Raw genomic sequence first — 12893 nt, 5'->3', positions numbered from 1 at the left:
TGGAATGTTTCCAGGGATGGGGCATCCACAACTTCTCTGGGCAACCTGATCCACTGTCTCACCACCCTCATCGTAAAACATTTCTTCCTTGTGTCCAATCTAAACCTACCCTCTTTCAGTTTAAAACCACTGCAGCGAGAAACCATGCTTGGGAAAAAGCAATGACAAAGGGAAAGAAATAAGGCAGGGAACACCACAGGCAACACGACAGGCTGGGTGGGTCCCCAGGGTGGGGACAGGGGACTCCCGTGCCTCGGGGGCTGGATGCTGGTGAGTCGCCTGGGCTAGGATGCTGGGCACAACCTCCACTTCCAGCTCCGAAGGTCTGGAAAAGCCCATGGTCAGCTCTGGCAGCCTTCGCTCCCTGCCCTGAGCCGGGGGGGGGGGGAAGGAGCGGGAGGAGGAGGATGCCGGCAGCAGCGGGGCAGGATCCCACCCCAAGCTGGCAGCAACAAGGGAGCTGTTTGCAATCAGGGTCCCCACGACCTCCTCCCCGGCCTCTCCGAAATCGCTTCCATGTGTGCCGGGAGCCGTCGAGCCCGCGGGGAGTTCAGCCCTGAACAATAGGAGAGAGGAGGGTGTAGAGCGGGGAGGCAGGGTCCGGCCCGCCCAGCGCCGTGCCAGCCTGCACACAACGGGACCGCAGGGCCACCGCTGCCATCCTCCTCCTCTTCCCATCGGCTTGACCTCGCTCCTCCAGAAGGAGGGAAAGGAGACGTGGTGATGTCCCCCGGGACCGTGGCACGGGCCACCCCGCAGCATCCCACCCGCTGCACGGAGGAGCAGCCCCCGGGGAAGGGATGAAGGAGCCTCGGGGCGGTCACCACGCTTGAACCCGTCATTTCACATGCTCGGATGTTGCTTCCTCGCAGACTCCCGCCCCGAAAGCCAGCCATGCCTGGACAAACGGAGCAGGCTGGCAGCAATCACACAGGCGTATTTATTTCCAGGATCTTTGCTGGAGGGCAGGAGGACGGGGTGGGGATGGGGTGGACTAAATTGATCCTAAAAATACACATGTCAGCAGTACCAGGACAAAAAGGGCCGGTTTGGGGCTCTGTCCACAAGCTGGGAGCCTGCTCGCCCCTACCCCATCCTTTGTCTGGTTGCCACCATCCTTCCCCCACAAAGCCTCCCCACTCCCGGCTGCGACCACCCTCCCTCTCCCCTCCTTCCCCTCCCTCCGAGGAACAGGAGCCTCCTTGTTTCGGGCTGGCTGGAGCCAGCGCAGGCAGAGCAGATGCCAGAAAACACTCCGGGACCTGCCCAGCTACACCGTCCCCGACCAGTGGCCGTGCCAGCCCTGCCGGCCCTGAGGTCCCCCGGCGACTCCCGAAACCCCCCACGCGCCTGCAATTTGCACCCACCCAGCACAGTTTCGGGCAGCGGGGTGTTAGCGAGAGTATAAATAAACCTCCCGCTGCCCAAAATAAACCTCCCATCTCAAGTGCCCTCCAACCTAAATACAGACCGATTCGGGGCTGCTAAGAAGGGAGGGGACATTTCTGCAGGCTGACCACAGCATCCCCAAAGCAATGGACTATTTCAGCTACCGGAGAAGCACGATTCCCAGCAGCCGGCGTTGATGGGAGCGATGCTCCCGCTTCCCCCGGGAAAAGACATCGTCCAGCCCCTCGGAGGAGGCAGGGCAGCAGAAAGGCCCTCTCCACTTTCGCTGCCGGGAAGTGGGGCTGACTCCCCCCCTCGGTATCTCCTGCCTGGAGCAAGGAGATACACTTAGAGGCATCTCAGGTGGCTTCAAAGCTGCATCCTCATCCAGGGAGATGCTACCAGAGAAGGTCACTTCACAGCACTGAGTCTTCTAAGCAGCGAATCTGCTCAGCCCCAAAACAACAGTTTCCCACAACCATCCGTACTGGCGATTGTTTTGCTGGGAAGCGATTTGATCTGCCCTGAAGGAGACCACAGCCCCCGAGACCCTCCCAGCTGCTGGGTACGAGGACCAGCTGCTGCGGCCGATGGGCAGCTGCGGAGCCGGTTGACCCCAGAGCTGGGCAAGGCGCCAAAGCCAGGCGAGGGTCACCACAAGCATCTCATAAAGTGGATTTGGAGACGGCGGGGGTGGCAGGGAGGGTGCGACAGCCAGCAGAGCAGCCCTGGGAAGAGATGTCCTCTCCCCCCGGCAGCCCGTGCCCAGCTTCTCCGCCGTCTTCCCAAGAACATCGCTCTTAAATCCTGCAGCACTTTCCCTTTAGCTAATGCTGCTGGTCTGTCTACCTTGGCCAAACCATCAGTCTGATGAATTACCTCTATCTCCTCTCTCCAAACTGCCCGGCTCCTTTCCGCTCACCCTATAGCTCTTGGCCATCCTTCCTACTGCCTAATAGTTAAGACCACATTTAATTAACACGCTGTTGCATCCTCTGCTTTCCCTGTTCATCACCTGAACAGGGTAACGGGTCCTACAAACTCGACATCCTGCTCGTGGGACCTGCAAACTCCATCCGAGTCCCACCATGAAGACCTCTAGGTGCAGGACCCGGCCACGCGGTGCAGGGGACAGGAGCCGTCTCTGCCCTTACCTTTTCATCCAGACTGACGGCTCGTCTGGTACGGCCCCTGAGGAGCCAGTGTGGGGTGACCCGCTCTCCGTGGGATGGTGGCCCTGGGAAGGAGAAGACCTGGTGAGCGCGTGAACAGACCTTGCAAGCGCCTGAGAGCAGGAGCTCCTCCGCGGCCACATCAAGAGAGAAATGGGGGGAAGGGACAGAGCTGAGGACTCCAGCCAACATCCAGCGCCACCTCTTCGGTGTTTCTGGGGGATGGACACCAGCATGAAGCCAAAGCATCGCCCCCTCCCCAGGTCAGCACCCTCATCGCTGGCCCAGCCTTGCTCCTGGAAGCCTCCCAGGAGCATCGCTGCCCACCCAGGTCCCAAACCGGTGGCTTAAATCCCCTAAAACCCGCCCTGGAGAAGCAGCCAGCACATGAGTGGCACCACCCTGGCCCCGCTCGCGGCCCGGCCGTCACCAACCAGCCCAGGCAAACCCCATCGAGCACCCCCAGAGCACCCCAGCCTGGGGCAAGGGCAGGGGCTGCGCAGGCAGCATGGCAGCAGGCAGCAGCGCATCCTCCCACCCACTCCATCTCTCCTGAATCACACAAACAGGGGCTTTTTGCCTTCTTTGGTTTTGGCTTTGTGCTTTTACACCACTGATCATCGTCATTTACGGGATGGGGAAGCGCGTTTGATCACCCCGAAATCGAGGCATCATCTTTCCAGCCAGAGCTGGGCTCGAGTAGGGAGCAGAGGACCTAAAATTCTATGATTCTGTGATTCTAAAATAGCTGCAGCAAGTTACGGGTTTCTCTGAGCCATCCCAACTCCCCCAGGCAGAGCAGTACAAGCAACTCCTTGGCTCGATTAGAGACAGGCAGACTTTCTAAGATTTTTTTTTTTCCCCCCTAAACAATGTGGCTGTATTTGATTGCAGCAGAGTGAGCAGCTACTGATGACTTAAGCCTGGACAACAACAGGGAAAAAAAATAAAATCTGAAGATGCTGCGGAGAGGGGATGAGATCTAGCAAAAATGTCAAGGGCTGGACCACCTTGCCAAGCCAAATGTTGTCAGTGAAAGCTTGGATCTAATAACCTTCCCCAGCAAAGGGCAAAGTTATTTACTAAAGGAGTGGAATAACAGGACTTATGGCTTTATAATAATTTTATATGCTTGTTTTGGTTCCCCATGCAACGATCTGGGGGGATTTGGCTTGAGGAAAGATGAAGTTATTGAAAAGAAAAAAAAAACCAAAAGATGGAGTTATTGGTTGGGAACTACAGATTGAGTGTTTAATGTGATTGACCTACCCAGCCCGGCCATGTCTGTCCCACCAGGCCCCAGGACGCGCCCGGCGCTATCGCACAGTGGCATTTAATCAGCTTTCATTATATATAGCATGTAATCAGATTCCAGGAATAACTGCAGATAAGGTGGTGGCACGATCCCAATTTCCTTCTCCTCACCTCCTCCAAAAGCGTTAGCGAGGCCCTCCAACCCCCCAGCCGTACATAAGCCTCGTTTTCTGGTGGGGAAACTGAGGCACGGCTGCGATGCGACTTGCGTTCAGCCACGCAGGGCGAGCGGCTCCGGTGGGGTTTGCTGCCTCCCCATTACAGAGAAAGGGGAAAAAAAAAAACCACCCCTATTTTTTCTTCGCTGGCTGCCGCAGAGGGAGAAGGGCAGGGAGACGCTGCCTCTCCCGGCTTGCTGAAAGCCCGTCTTTCTCCCACGCTGTCTGGGGAGAGGATGGGACACGAGGGGCAGCCGTTCTGCCCGGATTACTGGGCTGGGCTTCGGGCCACGTCGTAAAAACCTCTTGGTTATTATATTAAGCTTCTCGCTGTTTTGACTATAGCTTCTGCTGGGAATCAGAGAGACTCAGAGCATGAGATAAGGCCTTAAAAATCTAAGTCAAATAAACCCAAATGTAGCGCAGAGGGGGTTTCCCACCCACCCCTTCTCTTTTTTTTCCCTGGAAAACACACTCATTCCCAGCCCCTTCTGGGAATGCTGTGCCGGGAGCAGCGTTGCTTTGGCCTTTGGGATGTTTGCACCATTGCGGCCGGGCAGCCCCGCATTTGGGGGCTGCCCGAGCCCGAAGATGAGCCCCGCAGCGCCCAGGCTCCAGCCGAAGCGGGCAGCTTTCCCGTCTGCTCCTCCTCTCCTCTTTAATCCAAACAGAGGTTTCTGGCTCCCACTGCCCTCCCCGTCCCTCTCCCAGCTGCGCGGCTCGGACGGGTCTCTCTCGGAGTTGCTGGAAAACTTCTTTTCAGCAGCAGCAGAGAACCCAGCAAAGCTCGAAAGTAAAAAAAAATAATAATAAAAACTGCGCTTTGTGTGGAGAAGCAGCAGCCCCGGCTTCTTGGTGGGGTTGTGGAAGGAGTTAGGGATGGAGAAGAGAGACTACAGGAGGCTGAACCCAACCTGGCAAACATCCTCCCCCACACACACTCCTCCTATTTGAAAAGTGATAGGAACCTTGGGGGAAAGTAACGTATTTCCTCAACAACAGAAAAAGCCGACTTTCACCCCAAAACACGCATCAGCAGCGCAAGCCACAGCCATCTCCCCTTCAAGGTGCCACCGCCCGGCGCTGGGACGGTTGCGGGGACCCAAGGGAGGCACGGGATGGGGAGACGAGGGGTGTCTCTGCCGTCCGGGGGGGTGCTGGGGGAGCGGGGGGGGTGAGGAGCCGAACCCATCCCCGCTCTCGGGGGGGGCTGGCTGGTCCCAGCCCTCCCATCCCAACCAGACCATATAGAGTCATAGCGCAGGGTCCGGCCCCCCCTGGCCCGGGTAGCGCTGGGACGGGGCTTGGGGGACCCGCCGAGGGGAGGGGGGGGCTTAGGGGGGCACATCCCCAGCAGGGCGATGGGGCCGAAGGGAGGGAGCGCTGCTCACAGCCTCCCCCCCCCCCCCCCCCCCGAGCCCAGGGACGCGACCCCCCCAGATCCACATCCATTCTTCCCCTGCAAACCCCGGGGTACCCCCACCCTCCCCGCGGGCTGAACCCGGGGTGCGCCTCCCCCTCGGCCCCCCTCCCCTTACCTCGCGGTCCAGAAGCATCCCCCCGCCCGGGGAGCAGCAGGAGCAGCCCCAGGAAGAAGACGCGGCTCCCCCAAAAAGCGGCCAAGCCCCCTCGGCCGCAGGGCTTGCGGGGGGCCCGCCCGGCCATGCCGGCGATCCCCGGGGCTGTCACCGCCTCTGCTCGCCGCCGCCGGCCCTGCCTTCCCCTCTTATGCTCTCGGATCCCCTCCCCTCCGCCCGGCTTCCCCCCGCCAGCCCCATTCACTCGCCCCGGCCGGCCCCGCTCGCCGGCGGCCGGAGCCCCCTTTCCCAGGCGCCCGGCTGGATCCTGGGCTGTGGCGGCGGGAGGGGGCGGCTGGAGGGAGGGGGCCGGCATTGTTCGCCTTTATTTATTGCTGTGTTTCTTGGCCCAGCCGGGCCGCTTAATGAAAACCAGACCGGAGGAGAAAGCTGCTCCCAGGCTCCCCCCGCCGGGGCATCCCGCCGCAGCCGGGCCGGCGGCCGCCGAGCCCCCCCCCGGGCTCCCCGCCGCCGCTTCACCCCCCCTTCCTCCGGGAGGAGAAGCGAGGGGGTACCAAGAGGCTGCCTACCCAAGGGGGGGGGGGGGGGGGGGGGGGGGGGAAGGCAATTAAATAATGCCATCCGTCCCACCAGGGCGAGAGGGAGCAGGGAGGCTTCTGCGACCCTCAATACACTCCACAGTCGTTACTAATATTTTTGGAGATAGGTGCCAGCATCCAGCCCCATGAAACCGGCGGGTGGCAGAGCTCACCGCCCCACAGAGCGAGCGCACAAGGCAGCGTGGGGATGGGGTGCTGCTCGCTTCCCTCCCTGCACCCACACCGTGCCTTCCCTGCTCTGCTTCAGCCCTTTTGGGTCCTTTCCGGGGGTCACCCAACTCTCCTCCTAAGTTCAGGGCAAGGATTCATCAACAGTTATTGAAGCCTTAATAATAATATTGATTAACGCTAGTAATTAAAGCTTTGCAAATGATTTTACTCTAAAAGACACCCTTACCCAAAGTGCTCTAGGGCCCTCTGGGCACGCCGGCCCGAGGTGACACTTCGGGAGAGGAAGGGACAGGGGACTTTTCTGGGGTTTCCCAGCACAAAGGGCAAATCTAAATGGCACAGCCCCGGCAACAGCACAGTCGGAGCCCTCCTGGCACTCAAACACGTGTTGAGGTCCTGTTAACAGGGCCCTCGGATGCAACCAGCAGATGCAAACATCTGGACAGCGTTAGCGAGTCTTCCCCAGCTTGGCAGCACCTTCAAGGCCCCATTAGCCTCAGATACAGCGCTTTTCAGGTGGGTTAATGCCATTTGGCAACACCGCACTCTCACCACAAGCTCTCCCATGCATCTTCCACCCCTTCTGGGTCAAGCTCTGCAGAGCACCAGGAAGGACTGCCTGAAGCTTGAAGATGGTCTCCTGCTAAACCTCACCATGGAGGGGCTGTGCAGGTCCCACCACTTCCACGAGAGGACAAAAGCTGCAAAAAAATAAAGTCACTCCAAGGAATAAACCTGTGGAAGCGTGATGAGAAACAGAGGGCACTGCCGTCCCTTCTTGGATCCAGGCAGCTCGGTGGAAGTTCAGCAGAGCAGCTGTAAATCAGCAGCCTGGCACACAACTAGGAGAGATTCAAATGCGTGACAGGGCTTTCAGCCATCAGGAAACCATCATCAGCAAGGTCCAGAGGGACGAGGCTGTGCAGAGCTGCGGAGCACCGCGAACGTCTTTCCAAGAAAGGGCAGTTGGTGGCCAGGACTGCCACAGAAAGGTGAGCCAGGGGCTGGGATGGAGTAGGGAGCATAAGCCGGAGGAAACCCTGGGCAGCCGACAGGCTCCAGTCTTTCCCCAACAGCCCATCAATCCCAGCATAGCTTCACCGTTACTACCTGTTACGTGACATTTTTCCTCATTCCTCCACTTTCTCAACCAGCACAAATTACTGAAAGTAGCGCAGTCTCGGGGCTAGGTGAAGGCAGAAGGCTCTCCGCTTCCCACCGGCACAGGGAACCTGAGCGTAGCCGTTGGCCGTGGAGAAGTACGTGGCCCTACACGGGGCTGGGGAATCGCAATGGCTGGTGGTTATCCAGAGCAGCTTATAAAAGGCCTTTTTGTGCAAAGGAACAGGCGTTCTTCCCCCTGCCTACAGCCTTGATCACTTGATATCTCTGCTGACAAAAGCCTACAGAAGCTGTGGCACCCGACCATGGTCTGCAGCTGGGTCACACAGCCTGGCAGCTGAGCCCGAGATCCGGGATTTCTGCGTCCCGGCGTAAGCCAAGAGCAGCACGTGTGAAGCAGGGGCGGGGGATCACTCACAACCATGGAATTAAAAAGACAGGGAGAGCCCCTTGGTATCCATTTCCAGCGTGCTCCTGTCCTCCCAGGCACTCGTTCTTCATAGTGATGGAGGAGGCAGCCAGCACGTCGAGTACCCGAGCATAGGAGGTGTGCTCAGGAAGATCCCAGGCACCCACACTTTGGGTCTTCCACCACTGCTTCATCAGCACAAATGGTCTTAGCCTGTTACGGGTCCTTCTGCAAAGGACAAGGAGAGTTGTAATGTAGTAAAACAGCTCTTCACCATTCATAAAAACCTGTGCCTTGGCAGACCAAAAAAAGGTCTCCTCAGACCCAATTTCACATAATCTCCCATTAAAATGACTATTCAATGTGCACACAGTGCCACAGGAACTCAACTCCTTGTGCACAGGCGTCCAGGAGGCCACGGCACGTAGCTGGCACGCTGCATCTTCCAGATCCAACTGGCAAGTCTCAGAGTCGAAGAGACTTACCCCTCTCCAGGGGAAGGTCAGGGCTGGCTACTCAGCAGATGACTCAACGAGACTTGGCAGAGGCCAGCAGCAAGCCCCCTACGGCAGAGTGATGCATGGGACGTACCGAATCAAACGCGGGTAGGGGAGCCAACACAACTTTGGGAAAGTGAGCTGGCGTCTCTCCTTTGTTTTGCATCACGAAGACAAGTTTGAAGTAGCTTCTGATAAAGCTAGAAAGCAACAAGGCTGCAGCATATTGGTACATGAATAAAATTAGATTGTATTAAAAAAAAAAAACCACACCAACCTCCCTTCTTCCCTATCAAGACCTCTTACAACTGTCCTCATCACCATGGAATTTGAGTGCCTTCCAGAAGTGTATTAATCAACATGGCTTTCATTTGTCATGCAGAGGTCATTCAACCCCCCGCAGGGTCTAATTTGGCCTGGAGAATTCAGTTTATCTGCTGATGTAGGGAGAAAAATATTAATAAAAGTTTGACTTTCAAACCTTGCTTGTGTGAAAGAATCGCGTCTTTTCCATTTACAGCAGTTCAGCCGAATTCCTTCCCCAGGCCTACGACAAGCATGTCCAATGACTTCATGTTACACTTTTAAGCTTTACAGAGGTACAGCCGCCCAGCCGGCTAACTAATATATGCAGCATAAAGGAAGCAATACATTAAGATCTTCTTTATTGGATTAAAGTTTGATCTGGGCTAATGAACAGCCAGCCAGGAAGCAATTTCTTCATTAGGGTATTGTTTCAGGAAAAGTGAATTATAAACCAGGATGCTCTCGTGGATAAGCGGAAGCGATTAGCTTACCTGCTTTTGCACGGGGCAAATCTCCTTTTCAGTCTCCTCCTCTTCAACGTCGTTCAGCTGCATTCTCCTACAGGCACAACCACTAGCAAATTTATCACCGACAGAGGCAGACAGCAGAAGCCCTTCTGGGAAGCAGCCCTCCAGGAGCCAAACCGCTCTGGACCGGGCCATATCTAGACAGATGTACAGTAACACGACTATATTCTGCAGGGAATTTCCTTTTCCAAGGAAGTTGTGCACTTCAACTCTATTTTTACATCATCCTTGCAATTGGTTTCCACGGCGATCTTTCCAGTTACCAGCGATGAGAGAACGTGTCCCAAACAACATCCACTCAAGCCCCATCACTGCCTGATGTGGCAGACCTCTAACCTGAGAACGGTTCTCCAGAGAAAGGAGTCCAAAAACATCCACCAAGAACCAGAGGATTTACCATGTTATTATGAAAGGTCCATCAGGATGGAATTTACAGCACAAAAGGCAGAACTAGGGGAAATGGTCATGAAAGAGGAAATGGAAGGTACTTCTGGAGGGCAAACAAGCCGCTTATTTTAAAATAAGGAACCTTTCAAAGCATAAGGTGGCTTTTTACACCCCTTTTCTCTGCGTTTCCTTGCCTTGTCCACCTCACCCACACGTCAGTTCGTTTGTTCAGTTTGTAGACAGCACATCTAGAGGCAATCCAAAGCCAAAGACCAGTCATTGTATTTACCTGATGATGAACAAGGTACAAACGAACAATGATCAAAGCTGCTTTCAGTTTCTAGAGACAGCTCAACAGACAACCGTGCTGCCCTTTCCCAGTTTTTGAGATAGCAGCTACGACAGCTGGCCTTTCGGTGAGACTCAAACGTGCATTTGGCATCTACACAGTAATCATTGTGCGGGGTCGGGATGGCAAATGCTGGTCAAAGAACATTTCTGATCAACTAATAACAAAAGCCTGCTCCTGTAGGGTTAAAAAAAAAAAAAATTCTGCCCTCTTTAAACTTCCAAAGAAGTGCAGAACTTACCCTAAAAGTCTTTGTGTAGCAGTGGATTAAGAAGAGATGACTCCACTCTGGAATCAACACAAGACAAGCATAATTTCCTGAGTTTTTGGAAAGAAGTTTTGCGTGTTGGAACCAATGACTCCAAATGTCAACAGCCTCCTTTCATAGAATATAAACACTGATGCTTTGCACCCAGCACAAGTTTTATCTGACCTGATGACAACAAGGAATGGTAGTGGAATGGGTGTGAGTCAGCTTCACTAGCATCCCTCATGAAGAAATCAAGAGAAGGACGGATGATAACGCTGTTGGGAGTACAGGGCTGAGGAGGAGACCTGCCTCCTTTAAACCTGGCCACGCAGGACCTAATTTTCAGAAGTTCTGAGAAGTTGCAGCTCCTCCCGATTTCATCTGGAATTGCAGGTGCTTACCCCACTGGGGAGAAAAGTCAATCAATCTCACACTGTTCCTCTACAAAACTCTCTTTTTCCCCCCCCTGCGTGCGGAAAGAATGTTCACTTTACAGTACTTCAGAGTGTAAACTCTTTGTGCGGCCCAAGACCAGCGTAAAACATCCAAGCACAGTCTTCAGATCACACATTCTGATAGACTAAAGCATGCCTGAACAGAAAATTTTTTAAACGGAAGCAAACACTTCTCCCCAGCAAAGGAAATACCCTGCAGTATTATTACCAAATGAGGAATTACAGCTACTCGTCCCGAAAGCTCTCAAGCTGCAACTCTAACTCACAGAATGACAGCGACTGTTAGACAACTCTGGTAGTTAGTAAACATTTTTAAGCAAGGTAAGACATTAAAAAATTTGCAGCAGCTCTTTGTTTTGAAAGGCTTTACAATGTATAGTTCTCTACTTAGAGGAGGATGGGTACTCCAACCAGCTGAAATGGACTGCCTCTACCTTTCTTCGATTTGCAATGCGCTGGATTATTGGCCTCTATGCTTTTGTTAGGGAGCAACACACAGGCACACTACGGACATTTAAATAAAAACAGCCATCAGCTGCGTTATCTGATTGTAAGAAGTCTTCCAAGCATCCCCCGAGGCATCAGCAGGGCCCTTAAGCTCTTGGTTTTTAGTCAGTTGAAAGCTTAAAAGCATATTTAAGCAGCTAACCAGCTTTAAATGAGCACTCAGTGAGGCAAGATCTTGTCATGACTCCAACACAACTGAATTTCTTGTCGCAAGGAAAAAGTCTATTCATATGTATATCAGAGAATCGCATGAGAAATCTCAGTACCAGCAAGTTTTAGCACCTTCTGCTTCAGCAACACACAAAGCTGCTTTCTAGCCCCAGAAGAGCACTTCCAAAGTCAGAGCAGCAACTTGCATCCAAACTGATCCCAAGGACAAGACAGTGGAAGGAGCAAATAGGTAAAAACAGATTTTGAAAAGTGGAAAATTCTAAAGAGATAAATCAGCTCAGAGAATGGCTTATCGCAGCCATGTGATACTGTATTATTTTTAACCTGCACTTTTAGCTTCAGATTTCTGAGACCAGACCAGATACGGCCTTCCGACATAATAGGTCATGGTTTTGTGGTGGTTGGTTTTTCTGCGTGCTATTCTGATAAGAAGAGTACATCCAGATAAATTATAAATCTTACACCCGGATATATTCTTACACTTTATTTCCTCCTGACTCTGGGGTAGGATATAACAGCTGCTTTAACAGCATGTGTTACCACCAGCACAGGACACAGTTTGAAAAATACTATGCCAAATCTTTGTCTAGCGTAATTTAGCATAGTTCTACTGACCTTCAAGGGAATCACATTATTTCCCATCATTTGAAGATTTGATTCATTACATCCCAATGTGAACGCCAGGGGTAACTGGCAGAGCTGGACTGTAGTCACCGCTGGATGGCTTAGCCAAGGGGTGAAACAAGTTTTATGAAATTCTTGGTGAACACAAGAGGTCAAGGCCTCCGAGTTGTGCCTTGCCCTCCACAGAATTGGGTGTAACGCTACAGCTGTTCCTTGAACTAAATTGCTATGAACATCTCAAGTACAGAAAATAGGAAACCACTGTTCGCACCCACTCAGTTTTCCTCAGATGTCTTTTCCTGTTTATATATCTCATGAACTCTATTGTAATAAGCAAATGAAACTAAGACTTCAGGCTTCTATCACCGAGAACCACAATCTTTATATTTCATCTTTTGCCCGTGATGCTAGATAACTGTACAACCAAGTATCCTATCAGAATGCAAACATCTAATGAAGCAAAGGGGACTCTCGCAGGCAAGGCTTAAAAATTCTCAACATCATAAAAAATATCTCTGATTAGACTCTCCTGGTTCATACAGAAAGATCGCAAACCAAGCAAAAGGTCAGTGAAGTCACGACTCCTTCACTCTTTCAGTGCTAATAACATCCACTTTAAACAGCCATTACAGTTACCCTGTAAATTCTTAAGTTCTGTGTTGGGTAGAGTAAGAGGTCATTATGGCCCGGTTTCTTTGGATGTTGTCCATACAGACAGCGAAGATACATTTAATGACTGCTGCAATAGTTACTACAAACTGGTCTGATGTTGTTTATTTAAGGGGGTTTTGCAGTCCAAAACATTACAAGTCAGTTTTCTACACTGAGATAGGAAATAAAAAAATTTTAAAAATCATTGTTAAAAACAATTTAAAATAAATATATAAATGTGCTATTCCAATCAGGTAGTTATAAATATATTTATGAATCAAGTACTTCCAAACTATG

The 12893-nt window shown here is 52.9% G+C and overlaps 1 protein-coding gene across 1 annotated transcript in view; it reads right to left on the bottom strand.

Moving 5' to 3' along the window:
* Window positions 1-5698, bottom strand: part of ADAM33 (ADAM metallopeptidase domain 33) — a 31295-nt gene extending 25597 nt beyond the window's left edge. Inside the window, exons 1-2 of the mRNA XM_076337555.1 lie at window positions 5572-5698; window positions 2544-2626 (exon numbers count right to left, since the gene is read on the bottom strand). Coding sequence (XP_076193670.1) covers window positions 2544-2626; window positions 5572-5698 — 210 coding nt within the window. The remainder of the gene's footprint in view (window positions 1-2543; window positions 2627-5571) is intronic.
* Window positions 5699-12893: the final 7195 nt, after the last annotated feature.

Source organism: Aptenodytes patagonicus, chromosome 4 (genome assembly GCF_965638725.1).
Source record: "Aptenodytes patagonicus chromosome 4, bAptPat1.pri.cur, whole genome shotgun sequence".
Classification (NCBI taxonomy): domain Eukaryota; kingdom Metazoa; phylum Chordata; class Aves; order Sphenisciformes; family Spheniscidae; genus Aptenodytes; species Aptenodytes patagonicus.
The sequence above is the reverse complement of the archived record's forward strand: the minus strand, read 5'-3'. Positions and strand labels throughout refer to the sequence as shown.